At 43.8% G+C, this 12,879-nt stretch overlaps 1 protein-coding gene across 1 annotated transcript; it reads right to left on the bottom strand.

Moving 5' to 3' along the window:
• Positions 1 to 562: 562 nt before the first annotated feature.
• LOC118586711 (interferon-induced protein with tetratricopeptide repeats 1-like) lies at positions 563 to 10,112 on the bottom strand. The gene is made up of 2 exons (XM_036191880.1): positions 9,942 to 10,112; positions 563 to 3,379 (listed from the first exon to the last, which is right to left on the bottom strand). Exons 1-2 carry the CDS (start codon positions 9,944 to 9,946, stop codon positions 1,993 to 1,995), a joined length of 1,392 nt encoding a protein of 463 aa, XP_036047773.1. The 5' UTR covers positions 9,947 to 10,112; the 3' UTR covers positions 563 to 1,992.
• Positions 10,113 to 12,879: the final 2,767 nt, after the last annotated feature.

Raw genomic sequence — 12,879 nt, 5'->3', positions numbered from 1 at the left:
GTCACTAAATATGCAGGTATAGTGAGGTGTAAGGATTCTATCCTTAATTTCGTCATCAGTCTGCGAAGGCGTCCCAGCCTAAAAAGTGGGTGGGTGCTCTGTGCCTTCCTTTTTCTCTTTCTGCTCTCTCTTCTTCTGTACCCTCCCCCCACGTCCGCATGGCCTTTCTCTCTCTCTCTCTCTCTCTCTCTCTCTCTCCCTCTCTCTCTCTCTCTTTCCTTCCTTCCCAATAAAGCTCTAGAAAGGTAACTGTTAGTTCTTTTGCACTCTTACCCTGCAAGGAACACGTCCCAAACACGACAAAACCACAGAACAGCTGTTTATTAATATAGGATAAAAGAGACGTGACAGGCCACATGGTCAAGAGAAAAGGAAGAGAAGAGAAGAGAGAAGAGAGAAGAGAAGAGAAGAGAAGAGAAGAGCAGAAAGAGAAGAGAAGAGACCTGTGCAAAATGGCGCCGGCTTTTTAAAGAGAGGGCTGCGCAGGCGTACAGGACTGCATGTGGCTACTCCACGCATGCACGTAGATTACATGGCCACGCGCACTTTACACAGAAATAACTAGGCAGTCCTCCAGGCAAGCCCAACCGTGTGGGCATGTTGTGACTTCTTATCAGTAACTATGTCAAGCTTTCTCTTCCATCCAGCACTCTCTTCCATCAGCATGGTCGCTGTGGGCGGCGGCCAGCCAAGAGAGCCACCGCCTTAACCAACAGTGGGGATGGAAGTTTCTTCTAGACAGTAGTACAGTGACAGTGAGGGACAACAAAGTGGTAGCAGGAGCCAATGCATTGAGCTACTTGGCTGTCAGAAATTTTGAGGTCCAGCCTCTTAAATTTCCTTCCCAGGGGCCCAGAAGAGATGCTACTAAGGGCGGGAAATTAATTTAAACACACGGAGCTCTTTTGTCCAGCTGGTTTATTCGTCTGCCACCATTAATTCTGCCTGCTTCACTCAGGGTACCAGTCTATATCTCCCTAAAAACAGCAACAACTCTCATGTTTATAATACACTAGAAGAATTGCAAGGTCCCCACCAGAAGCTCCTGGTTAACTTCACTTGCAACACAAAGTGGGAGTGAATAAAGGTGGAGTTAGATAAGGGCTGGAATAAATCAGAAAAGGAATTTACATGCTAGAAATATATCCTCATTTATGGTTAGGTGAAAACATTACAAGTCTATCATAAATACACTCAAACTACAAACTTCCAGGTATTTGGGTAAAAACATCTATAAGTCACTAAAATAAAACTGCCTCTATTTTCCTAAGTCAGTTTTTCTGACAAGTCAGGGGAGGAGTACTGATGGACAGTCTGCATCACAGCAGGAAGCACCTGGCAAGAAGAAAACCTTTTGTTCTAAGAAGTTGTTCTAAGGCTGTAGGAGAAGGGGAGATCTTAGCTTGATTTGCACAAGAAGCAAAGCTATGCACCTAGGAGCCAGGAATTGGCCTAGGGGCCAGGCTCTGTCTGGAAAAGGAGGTTTCACCTTAATTCCGGGGCTTCAGGCACCTACAGGTGGTCTGGCCAGCTACTCCTCCCTTGTTCTTGAATACTTTGTTGGGAGCTGCCCCATCTTTGGATGTAGCTAAAGGAGATAGTTGCAAAAGGCAGATACCTAATTCAAATACTAAAAAGGGATCAGGAAGTCTGGAGGCAGAAAGCCTTGTCTATGTGACCTTATCCAAGTACGTTGAGCATATTTGTCCATATATACAGTTATTGGGGAAAATATGAGCTCACGAAATTCATAGCAAGAAACAGCTGAACATTAAAAGCTGAATACTCTCCAATAAATGAATTCCCTCTTGAAGGATTTCTTGACCTTTCAAGGTATAGCTTTATTACATATATCTGGACTTCTATTTCATATTCCTGTGGACCATGACACTTGGCATTTTAGCAAGCCATGCTGTTCTGGAGAAAGAGATCAGAAAAAAGGGTAGGAACCCGCAGTTATGAGTACATTCACTTCACAGAGGGGAGCTGCATTCAGAACTCAGGGTTCACTCCCCTAGTGAGCCTCAGAGCCCTCTCATAGCACTGCAGGGCCTCCTCCTCTTCCCCCTTCAGTTTGTGAACCAAACCAAGCAAGCTGGTGCTCTCCACAAGTCGAACATGCTGGTCAGCACGTCTTGTGGCCACTTTCTCCAAAGCTGTGAGTAGTTTCCTCCAGGCAAAGGTCTTTTCTTCTATTTTCAGACCTTTTAAGTAGTGGGTGATCGCCTTGTCATCTGATTTCTGATGAAATTGTTGGTAATGGCCATAGTGGAAATGAATGTCCTGCTCTATGTGACACTCAAGATTTTTCATGTTCAGTGCCTTCTGGAAATTTGCCTCTGCTTCTTCATACTGGCCAATTTCTGCCTGCACTTCAGCCATGCCAACATAAGCCATCTCAAATGTGGGCCTGAGTTTCACAGCCTCTTGAAATTCACAAATGGCCTGTTGTGCCAATTCCTGCACATCGCTCTGACTTCTGGGCTGCTTGTTTCTAGATGACAGCAGTGGGATCATCCGTTGCTTGTAGCAGAGCCCTAGCTGGTAATGCAGGTAACCAGAGGCAGGTGATGCCTGCAGGGCCCTGTGTAGCAGATGGAGAGCCTTGTCTATGCAGCCTTTCCTTCGGTAATACTTGGCTGTATAGCGAAAGATATAGTGTTGGCAGGATGTGCTACTGAGGGCTTCTTCAATGTATGTTTCTGCGTCAGCTGTTTCTCTTAACACCTGAAGCTTCAGGGCAAGATAAACTTTAATATATGGATCTTTTGGATTTAACCTGACAGCCTTCCTTAGGGGTTCTAGAGAAATATTATTGTCATCACAGTCTAGACGATAGGCTACAATAGCATAACCAGTGTTATATTCAGGGTTTTCAGGCTCCACTTCTAGAGCCTTTGCAAAGCAGGCCATGGCTTGTTTATAATTCTGTCCTCCACACTTCAGCAAGGCCCAGCCTTGTTCACAGTCCATCTCAGCACACTCCATCCTATATGGGAAGGGACTTCCCAATTCCTTACACGTGTTCTCCACCTTGTCCAGGTAGGTCTGGGCTTCTGGCAAACTGCCCATGTGATAATGCACCCAGGCACAGTTGCCCCAGGTCACAAGGCTTCTCTTGCCCATCTGCTCTCTCTGGATCAAGGCTTCTGCTTCCATCAAGCTCTGCAGGGCTTCCTCATGCTGGCCTTTCAGGTGTCTCACATAGGCCTGGAAGTTGAGCATTCCCACTGTGTCCTTGATGTCTAGGAATTCAAGCTCCTCAGAGATCCTCGTCTCTAAATCAGGTATGTCAATGTCTTCTAACAGCAGATCCCATGTGAAGTGACATCTCAGCTGAATCAGATTCTCCTTGACCTGATCACCGCCAACATTCTCTCTGTGAGAAAGAAGCAAGCTGATTTATTATGTGAAAAATGAACAGAAATTGACTCCAAGCAAAGCACTTTTCACAACATTCTTGCTTATTTCTTTTAAGCTTGATATCTTTTTACTTTAGAATTTATTGACTTGTTTTTACATCAAACCCTCAACTCCATTTATTTGAACTGCCAGAGCCTCTTTATACACGCATGTACATGTACTTGTACTTACAATCTTAGGTTGTAAGTTAATCCTTTCAGTCAAGATTGGACATTGACACACGGATACAGGCATACAAACATACATGCCAGACTTTGTCTCTGAGGTTGGGAACTCTAAAAAACTGTTCCTCATTCCTTATATCTTTGGACTATGTATACAAGTAAATGCCACTTGAGCTGACATAAACGGGACCTGTCTGTGTGGTAAACACTGCCTGTTGGGGAAAAGTCGTTGCATGGACTGCCTCTCTCATCTCTGACACAAATAAGGAGCTGGCATGATGTTCTCCTGTAGGCTGACTCAGAACCAATGGTCATGTTCTCTGCCTTGTGACACTAGAGACATGATTCTTCTCTGGGCCTTTTATTTTTGTCTATTTAGGTGCAGGGCTTCTAGATAATGACTCAACTTCACTCTCCCTTCCTATGGTTACAAAGAATCCCTTCATTTTAAAGACACCTATACAAACTTCATGCATTTTCTTGTTTCCCTATAGAGCAATAAAGTGCTTCCCATATCTGTCTCACACATGCCTGAGTATCACACTGTGTCCATCTGTGAAATTAAAATAACCTTAGTATTTTCCATACACGACTGTGAGGATATAGTGATCCTATAAATGTGTAGCATGTGGTATGTGTTATAAACTCCATTAGAGCTTCCTACTTTCCTATCAGTATTGTGAACAACCTATAGAATCTAGTCACTCAGGTTTAGGGTAGGTACCCCCAAACAAGAAGCTTTGAGATTTATCAGAGCTCAGAAGGCAAAAAGGCCCTTGGTCCGGTTGGTAAGTGTCTCTTCCAGAGACTTGAGATGCCATTGTGCTTAAAGCAGCTGTCTTTGGTTTTCACCTGGCCATGCCAAGAATAGTAGAATACAGGTGTGCTATCCTCTTAGGTCTTACCCATAACTGAGCACACTAGCACTGTGAGATAAGGGTAGGCTAATGGAAACAGACAGCCATCTAGATACGTCATGGATCAGCCACTTGGTCAGGTTTGCACACCTATACCTCCTGCCTCCATCCATGAATGTTATGAAGAATGCACTAGTGACCATTGATGGCCCTCTCTTCCAGGTCCCAATTTTACTAGACCATAGTGGTTTTTAAACTTCCTAATGCTGTGGCCCTTTAATACAGATCAGCATCTTGTGGTGGCTGCCAACCTTGAAATTATTTCATTGCCACTTCATAACTGTAATTTTGCTACTGTTATCAATCATAATATAAATATCCAATATGTGTCCCCCAGATGGATGGTGACACATAATTGAGAACTGCTGTACAAAAGGAACTTTGTCTTCTTTCTTTCAGTGAAGTTTCCACTTATAATCCCACAATAAATCTTCTGGAAACCCACCTACTGTGGAGCATTAACATCAGTTTTCTATACTGTAAGATCAGAACATAAAACCACTATTGACTCAATGGAAGCTTTGTGTGGCTGTGAGCACACTGAGTCCTGAATTAAAATTCACCTTAGTCTAGGAACCTTCTGTCCAACTCAAATCCTCTTCCTTGTCATTTGACTAGTTTTCAATGCAGAACTTCCCTAAACATTATTGACTTGAGGACCATCTAGTGCATGGAACAGGAAAAGGACCATAACTGAAATGATGTGATGTTTGGTCAGGATCGTGTTTTCCTCCTTAACCTCTAAAAAGTATAGATTCATGGAAAGCTTCCCAGTGAGTGCAGAACCCATCTTTCTCCTTCCCCTGGGGTCTTTCAATATGTACATCTTCTACAACTACAGTAAGAGAACAAGTGAGGGAGCTGAGGCGGTTGCTATGACACGTGGGCCACTGTCATTTGTCCCCTTAATGAACTAAGCACAGGAACGGACATTCATCAGCTGATGTAGGCTCCTTCCTCACCACTGCCTCCAGTTCCTGCTGCCCTGTCCAGACACACCTGTAGCCTTAGTCCTCACACAGTTTTTAGCCTTTGGCAACTGTCAACTTTGTCCCTATCACTGTAATCAGTCATTAAAGGATGTAATGTAAGTGTGAAATGACACGCAAAAGGTTGTTGAATTTGTAGAAATCAGTCACTGCAAGAGAGAAGGTAAGAGAAAGTTGGAGAAGGCTCCATTTTGCCAAAGGAATGGATAAATGTTGTACATACCCAATGAACGTTGAACACTGTAATGTTCTTTAAAAGAAATTAAAATTAAAAGTAATAGAATGATAACTTGTATTAATGAGGCAGGGCAACATTCAAATGGTTCACTATAAAGAAAGGCCCATTAAGGAAAAACTGTTATCTACTAGTCTGTGGAAGAAGATCTACCACTAGGTGGAGACCTGCCCATGCCTCCTCACTTAAGAGCTATTCTAGTTGGGGAGGTCCTTGATCTGGCTAATGATCTGCCCTGGAAAGGCAAGTTTACCTTCATCCACACTGAAGAGACAGGAGGAATACTTCTCCCTTTTATGAGGTAATGGATTTTCTTTCCCAGAATGTCTTCTCCCTGTAGTGCAATGCCTAGCAGCTGCCATGAGTTTGAGCTGAGCCTGCCTGCCTTTGGTGCCCTGACCTGGAAAGGTAGGACTATTCTGCCAACTCCCCCTAAACTTTTCCTTTCTTTCTCTTCTAAAGCTCCCCTCCCAGCCATGTGGCCGCTTGTGTACCATGTGGCTGTCCTTCATGAAAGTTCAACACAATATGCGTGCATATCCCATCCCCCATTTCTTCTCCATTTTCCTTTTTGGGGCATCTACTGAGATTGACACCTTGTTTGCCCTGGGGCTTTCCATTTAAATTGCAATGAATGATCCTGGAACCCTCTTTTCAGTCCATTACTAAATTCTTTCAAAATGAGACTTAGTACTGTAAGAGAATACCCTGTTTCCAGCTTATCAGTAAGATGATACAACTACCCAAAGAACCACAGATTCAATGCAATCCACATAGGCATATGACATTTTGGAAATAAAGTCTTTAACACCATAATTTTATGATATGTTTAAGAACCTTCCAATGGTAAAACCAAAATTGAAAACACAATTTGACTCACTTCAACCTAAAATAATCAACACATTATGATGCAAGCGTAAGTACCCTGTAAGAAAAAACATATACACCATAGAGGATGGGGTTACAAAAAGACTCAAGAGACAAAACACTGCTTGCATGCCTGCATCCTAATGCCTAGGGTGTCACTGTGGACCCAGTGGCTTACATAAGAGAACTTTATTTTTTCTTTTATCTAGCAAGTTATAAATGCCAGATCAAATAGCCTGCCTATATAGCCCCTCACCTAGGAGGTGTTTCTTCCTGACTTACAGAGGGCCACATTCCTGCTTTATCCTCATGCAGTCTTTCGTGTCTTTGCCAGGAACTCTCTCTCTCTCTCTCTCTGTGTGTGTGTGTGTGTGTGTGTGTGTGTGTGTGTGTGTGTGCGTGTGCGTGCATATATGTTTTGTGTCTCTGTGTGTACATGTGTACAATTGATTACAATGTTAATTTATGAGAAAAGAGGGCATGGCTTTGAAACAGAACAAGGAGAACAAGGAATGGGGATTTCAGAGAGAAAGATAAAAGGGAAGAGAGGAAGAATTAAATCATAATCTCAAAAACTTAATTAAGTCATACTTTCAAACATGAAAAATGTTGTGCAAGAATACATCAAAGAGGATTAAGGGAAAGCAAAAACAAACATACTAAGAAGTAATATTTACCAATAATTAACTGTGTTCTTTCCTCAGTCTGTTTTCATGTGACATTTAAAGTGTGTGGTGTGTGTGTGTTTTGTGTGTGGAGGGGTGCTAATGCCAAGGCAGGCATATGAAGGTCAGAGGAAAGAGTCAGGCACTGGTCTCCACCTGCTTGTGTTTGGAGAAGGAAAGCCTAGTGGTTCCCTCCCTTCTCTCAGCAGAAACACTGAGATTGCAATCCTCATGCTTGCTTGGCAAGCCCTTGGTCCACTGAAGCATCTGACCTGCACCATTTTATGCCTCCTATGGAAGGAAGCAATTGTCATGCTTTCTCCTTCCTTTTACATGACAGTTGAGACCTTATGGAGAGTGGCTTGAGATTAGGGACTACAAAGAGAGCGCATCATTGACCACAAAGGAATCCAGTTTGCAGAGAAACACCTGAATTCCTTCCTTCCCTTGGCTTCAAGTAATGGACAGAGGATGCTCAAAATGCCCTTGATGTACCATCCTAGAGAAGAGACAGGGCTCTTGGTTCATTCTGTGTAAATGGTCATAAGCCTCATGGCCCAATGCTCCCTTATCTCACTCATCCATTTTAATTTCCAGAGTGCCTTTATTTTTTTCTAAGAATATGTCTCTATTTCTGTTTTTAATCATGTGGCCCTTGTCCATTTTCACTGATGTTGGACACAAATATTTGGATATTTCAAAAGTGGCCCAGGGAATGTTTAGAAATTATGCCTGGACTCAGGTCTGTACCACTAATATTTGATGAGCCAGGCTAGAAAAAGACAAAAGGTTAAGAAGTTTCTAGTCTCTCAGTCTCTGTCTCTGCCTGTTTCTCTCTGTCTCTGTCTCTCTGAAATAACCAAATGCATGGTTATTCCTTCTTTTACAGAGCACTTAGATGTGATGGAGAGATTTCTGTAGGCAGATTAATCATGGCCCAGGGGCATCAGATTCAATCCTGCTTTTCTTTGCTTTCCCTGCCTACAACAGAGCACAGTGAATTAGAGATTGTGCCCACACCTTATGGGAAATAAAGGCATTGGCAGGGCAGCTGAAAGCACTCTAAAACTGGATAGTAGTTGCCCAGGAGGAACTGGGAGGCTCAAAAGAAATCCTGCTGGGGACCTGTGCCCCAAGGAGGAGGCACATGAATTTGTGCATAAGTCCTTGCAGCAGGAAAGCTGAGCAGCACAGAGGCAGGAGAAATTTGTGTGGGCAACTGGGACAGACAGCAGCCAGGTGTGGTTGCTCAGGATCCCCTGTACAGTCAGAGGTCTCCAGCTTTTCTCCCACTGTAGGAAACCATTTGCAAACCACAGTCCTAGGCACCTACTGGAGTGGTAGGAATTGTAGACCCAGGCAGAGCTTGCTCACTGACCATATGCTTAACTGTCCCCTGACAGGTCCTACAGCCTTCTGCTCTCGACTTACTTTGCCTCCACAGTTTTCTACCACTATGATCTCTGTATTCTGTCTCATCATTTACTATCGATGGTTCTATATTTAAAGGCTGAAGAATAATTGCCAAAGCCAAGAGATACTCAAGGAATTAATGCAAAACAATTGTTCTGACTGACACTTTAAACCTGGATGGCAATTTCAAACGTAAAAAAGTCAGAGCCATTCACATAAATAAGACTCCACTCAGTGCCTAGTATTTCTTGAATATGTGTACTATATATTGCATATGCACTGAATATATATGTCATGTGTACATATAGTTGCATATAAAATATATGACTATGTATATTGTATTTCTTGGAAGGGGGCTGGTATCTTAAATCATTCTTGATAGAAGGAATTGTATTTCTACATTTTTGTTTCTTAATCATGGGTGGTTGAAAAAATGTGTGCTGTCCATTGGTTAAGCCAGCTGGGAAGGGTAACAAACCACCTGGCCCAGAATCTTTGAACCTCATCCCAAAAGGTCCTTTGGGTATCTGCTGTGTACCTCCCAAGGACAATGAAGGAGTGGGGTCAGGTGTAGTGGGTAGCTATCCCAGCATTGGCCTGGAAGTTCCAACCCCCATTGAGGCTTCGGTAATGGTTACGCCCACAAGGCAGGGCTGAGGGAGGAAGCTGAAGACCCAGGATCCAGAGGAGAGGGCTCTCTTGGTTCTGAGACCCTGGACGCTGGAGGTAGACGGAGCAGAGTTCTCCAGAGAACACTGCCGGACTGTGCCATACCTTTGCCAGACCCTACAACCTATCCCTTCATTTGTAAGTTACCCCACAAAATAAACCTCCCTTTTAACAACGTGGAGTGGCCTTAATAATTTCACCAATAGTCAGGTGATGGGAAGGAGAACACTCTAAGCAGCTGCTCTCTTTGAGGGCTCTAAGTAGATAGACAGGTAACTTATCCATTCCTGAAGTTCTCATTGTTAACTGTCTCTCTCTGTGAGATGAGCATGCTAAAGTCGCTCCAGGTGTTTCCAACTACATGTGTGAGACAGCCTGAAACACTAAAGCCAGCTTGCTGTCGTCCATCCAGCCTCTGCCAACAGCACACCCATTAAACAGGGTCCCTGAACCCTCAGGAAAATTAGCATCCTTGTTCCCTTTTCAGTAGTAGAAGAGAAGGCAGAACAAAGGAATAGAAGCAGCCTCAGTCAGACCTGGTCACAAGCAAATGTCTGTGTGCTGGGTTCACTCAAACTGCAGAGCAGGGAAATCCTTACCCCATGGTTGCTGTGAAGGTGGCAGCAGTTCTCTGGGTTCTCACCAGGACCGGCTCCTCAGAATCCTGCCTTGACTCTCTGCTGTCTTGTGGACTTGCACACCAACTGCACTCTCAGAGAAGGGCTGGGAAACAGCTCTGGGAGCTGTGGTGAGTGTGTGTGCTTTTATAGTCACAGCAGGAACCTGAAACAGAAAGTGAAACTAAAGCCTGCAAGATTCTCCTCGGGAGAACTGAACACAATCAGGGTTGGGCCTTCTGCTCTCTCCTCTGAATTGATGGAGAGAAGGATCTGGAACAGACTGACATGTCAGTTCCACTCATCTGTCCAGAGAGTAACATCTGTGGCACCAGGACATGCTGTTAGGCAGGGGTTGATGGAGGTGATGTGGACATAAAGACCCATCCTGGCATCTCTACAAGCACCATTGTTCCTCAGTCAAAAGAAGTGCAGTTCTGTACTGTCTGCTAGGGACTGTGACCACACTCATGGATTTGATGGCATGGCAGAGGGGAAGTTTGGGGATGGAGGAGTCCATCTGCAGGTGAGTTCCCCTGCAGTCTGGAAGGGGAACATCCCAGCTGGTTTGGTGTGTGGCTCTCCTTAGGAACTTCTGCAGGTGTGATCCTTCAAGTCCTCTTCCCTCTGCAGAGCTTCTCAGTCTACCTGAGGCTTTAGGAGTTAACCCTTCATTAACTAGTCTAATTTCCCAGAGCCTGGAGTCATGGAGTCTTGCTTTCTGTTACCTTCTCCTGAGGTGTCTGTTTGTAAAGGGCTCTTGCCACCAGTCACAGCCACATAATCAGGAGCCAAGCATAGAATCCATGAAGAATGCTGTATTCACAGCCTTGATGCCATCCTATCCTAAAGGCTGAGACAATGCAGGAAACTGCAGAAGGTGGGGCTCAGATTGGTTCAGGCCAAGGTCAAGTCCGTTAGTTTGTTGTCTTGGTTTTTTTGGTCAACTTTCTCTCTTATCCCTATTAGTGTCTAGTTCTTTAGCCTGGTCATTTATTCCTGTCTCCTCTAATACAAATCATTCTTCATACCTCCAAATGTAAAGAATCATTGAAAGGGCTCCTCTCCAGGAACCCAAACCCCAGACTATTCTGGAACTCTCTGCTATCCCTGAGCCACAACTCAGCTTTGAGTACAGTCCAGAAGATATCAAGTCATATTATGACTTGGGGGCTCAGGAGAGCCACAGTGGATGATGGATTTTACCTGGCAGAAGAATCTGTATGCCAAAGGTACTGGGCCAAAACTCACTAACTGCCTTGCATTGTTCCATGCACTGTAACCTAAGAAGATCTCAGAACTCATCTCCCCTCATGTCTGGCTACCTGGACACTGAGAAACACTTCAGAGTATTTCTGATGACCATCTGACCTGTGTCCAGGTAGATGCTAAGATGCTTCCCCAAGGTCAATGGTGTCAAGATACAATACCCGGTGAATTTGGGGAATTGGGCTTCACTGAAGTCAAGCTGGACTGTATAGCTACAAATACTTGCTGGTCTTTGTTGATACTGTCACAGGCTGGGGAGAGGCCTTTCTATCCCAAGTAGAAACAGTTCAAGTGGTTTCTAAAAAATTAATAATGGAAAATTATTCCCAGATTTGGCTTCCCCGTGTCTCTGGGTTCTAATAATGGCCTAACCTTCATGGCCAAGTTATCTCAATTGTTCTCTAAGGTTCTTAACATAAATTGGAAACTTCGTTGTATGTTTTGTCCTCAGAACTCAGGAAAGATAGAAAGGATGAATAGAACTGTAAAGGAGATTTTAACTAAATGTACTCTTGAAACTGGAGTTAACTGGACTGACCTTTTGCCTTAAGCCCCTCTCAGAGTCTGGTGTACCTCCTACTGTGAAAAGTTTACCTCATACAAAATAATCTTTGGGCGATCACCTCCCATGATCCCTTGGGTACATTATCAGACTGCCCCACTCCAATTTCTGAGTCCTTAAAAGGATTGAAATTGCGGTTGGAGATTTAGCTCAGTGGTAGAGCACTTGCCTAGCAAGCACAAGGCCTTAGGTTCGATCCTCAGCTCCGGGGGTGGGGGTGGGGGTGGTGGTGGTGGATTGAAATTAACCTTGGATAAGATTTTCCCTCAGGTCTAGACTGCTCATCTGTTGGGTACTGCCCACCTGACTATTCATTCCAGACTGGAAATATTATATTAGTCCATTGCTTTAAAACTGACTGGCAGTGGTGGTGCATGCCTTTAATCCCAGCACTGGGAGGCAGATCCAGAGGGATCTCTATGAGTTTGAGGCCAGCCTGTTCTACAGAGTGAGATCCAGTACAGGCACCAAAACAATACAGACAAACCCTATCTCGGAAAAAAAAAAAATCCTGTTCTTGAGCCTAGATGGAAAAGTTCAAGATGGATCTTACATCATGATTCTCTGGTTGCCTACTGCTCTTCAGGTTGCTGGTATTTCTGCCTGGATTCATCACTGGCACCTTAAGGAGGTACTTAAGGAACCACTGGAAGAGGAGTCCAACCTCCAGAGGTCAAAGTGCCTAAAACAAACTTCCTAAGGTATAACTGTCTAGTATAACTTTAAACATTGTATTCTTGCTGTTGAAGTTTTCATCATGATTATCCTATGGCTTAAAGTTCTATTTTTTTTTCACCTTATTCAAACAGAACTTAAATGCATCTTGACAGGGGAAATAAAAGGTACCCCTATCATAGGAAACACCCTGATATTGTCTTTCCATGAAAAAGAATGCTTTTATCCACCAGGGCCCATTGTTTGGACAAAAGAAGGGAAAAAATAGTCTTTAGCCTGATGGATAGAGGATACTTGTAGATTATTGTAACTGATCAATCCCAACACATAATACAGACTTCAGCATAATCAATTATTTTTTAAAGGGTTCTGATAGTGTAAATTACAGGTGTGCTAAAGTAAGAAGAGGAAGGA

Source organism: Onychomys torridus, chromosome 1 (genome assembly GCF_903995425.1).
Source record: "Onychomys torridus chromosome 1, mOncTor1.1, whole genome shotgun sequence".
Classification (NCBI taxonomy): domain Eukaryota; kingdom Metazoa; phylum Chordata; class Mammalia; order Rodentia; family Cricetidae; genus Onychomys; species Onychomys torridus.
The sequence above is the reverse complement of the archived record's forward strand: the minus strand, read 5'-3'. Positions and strand labels throughout refer to the sequence as shown.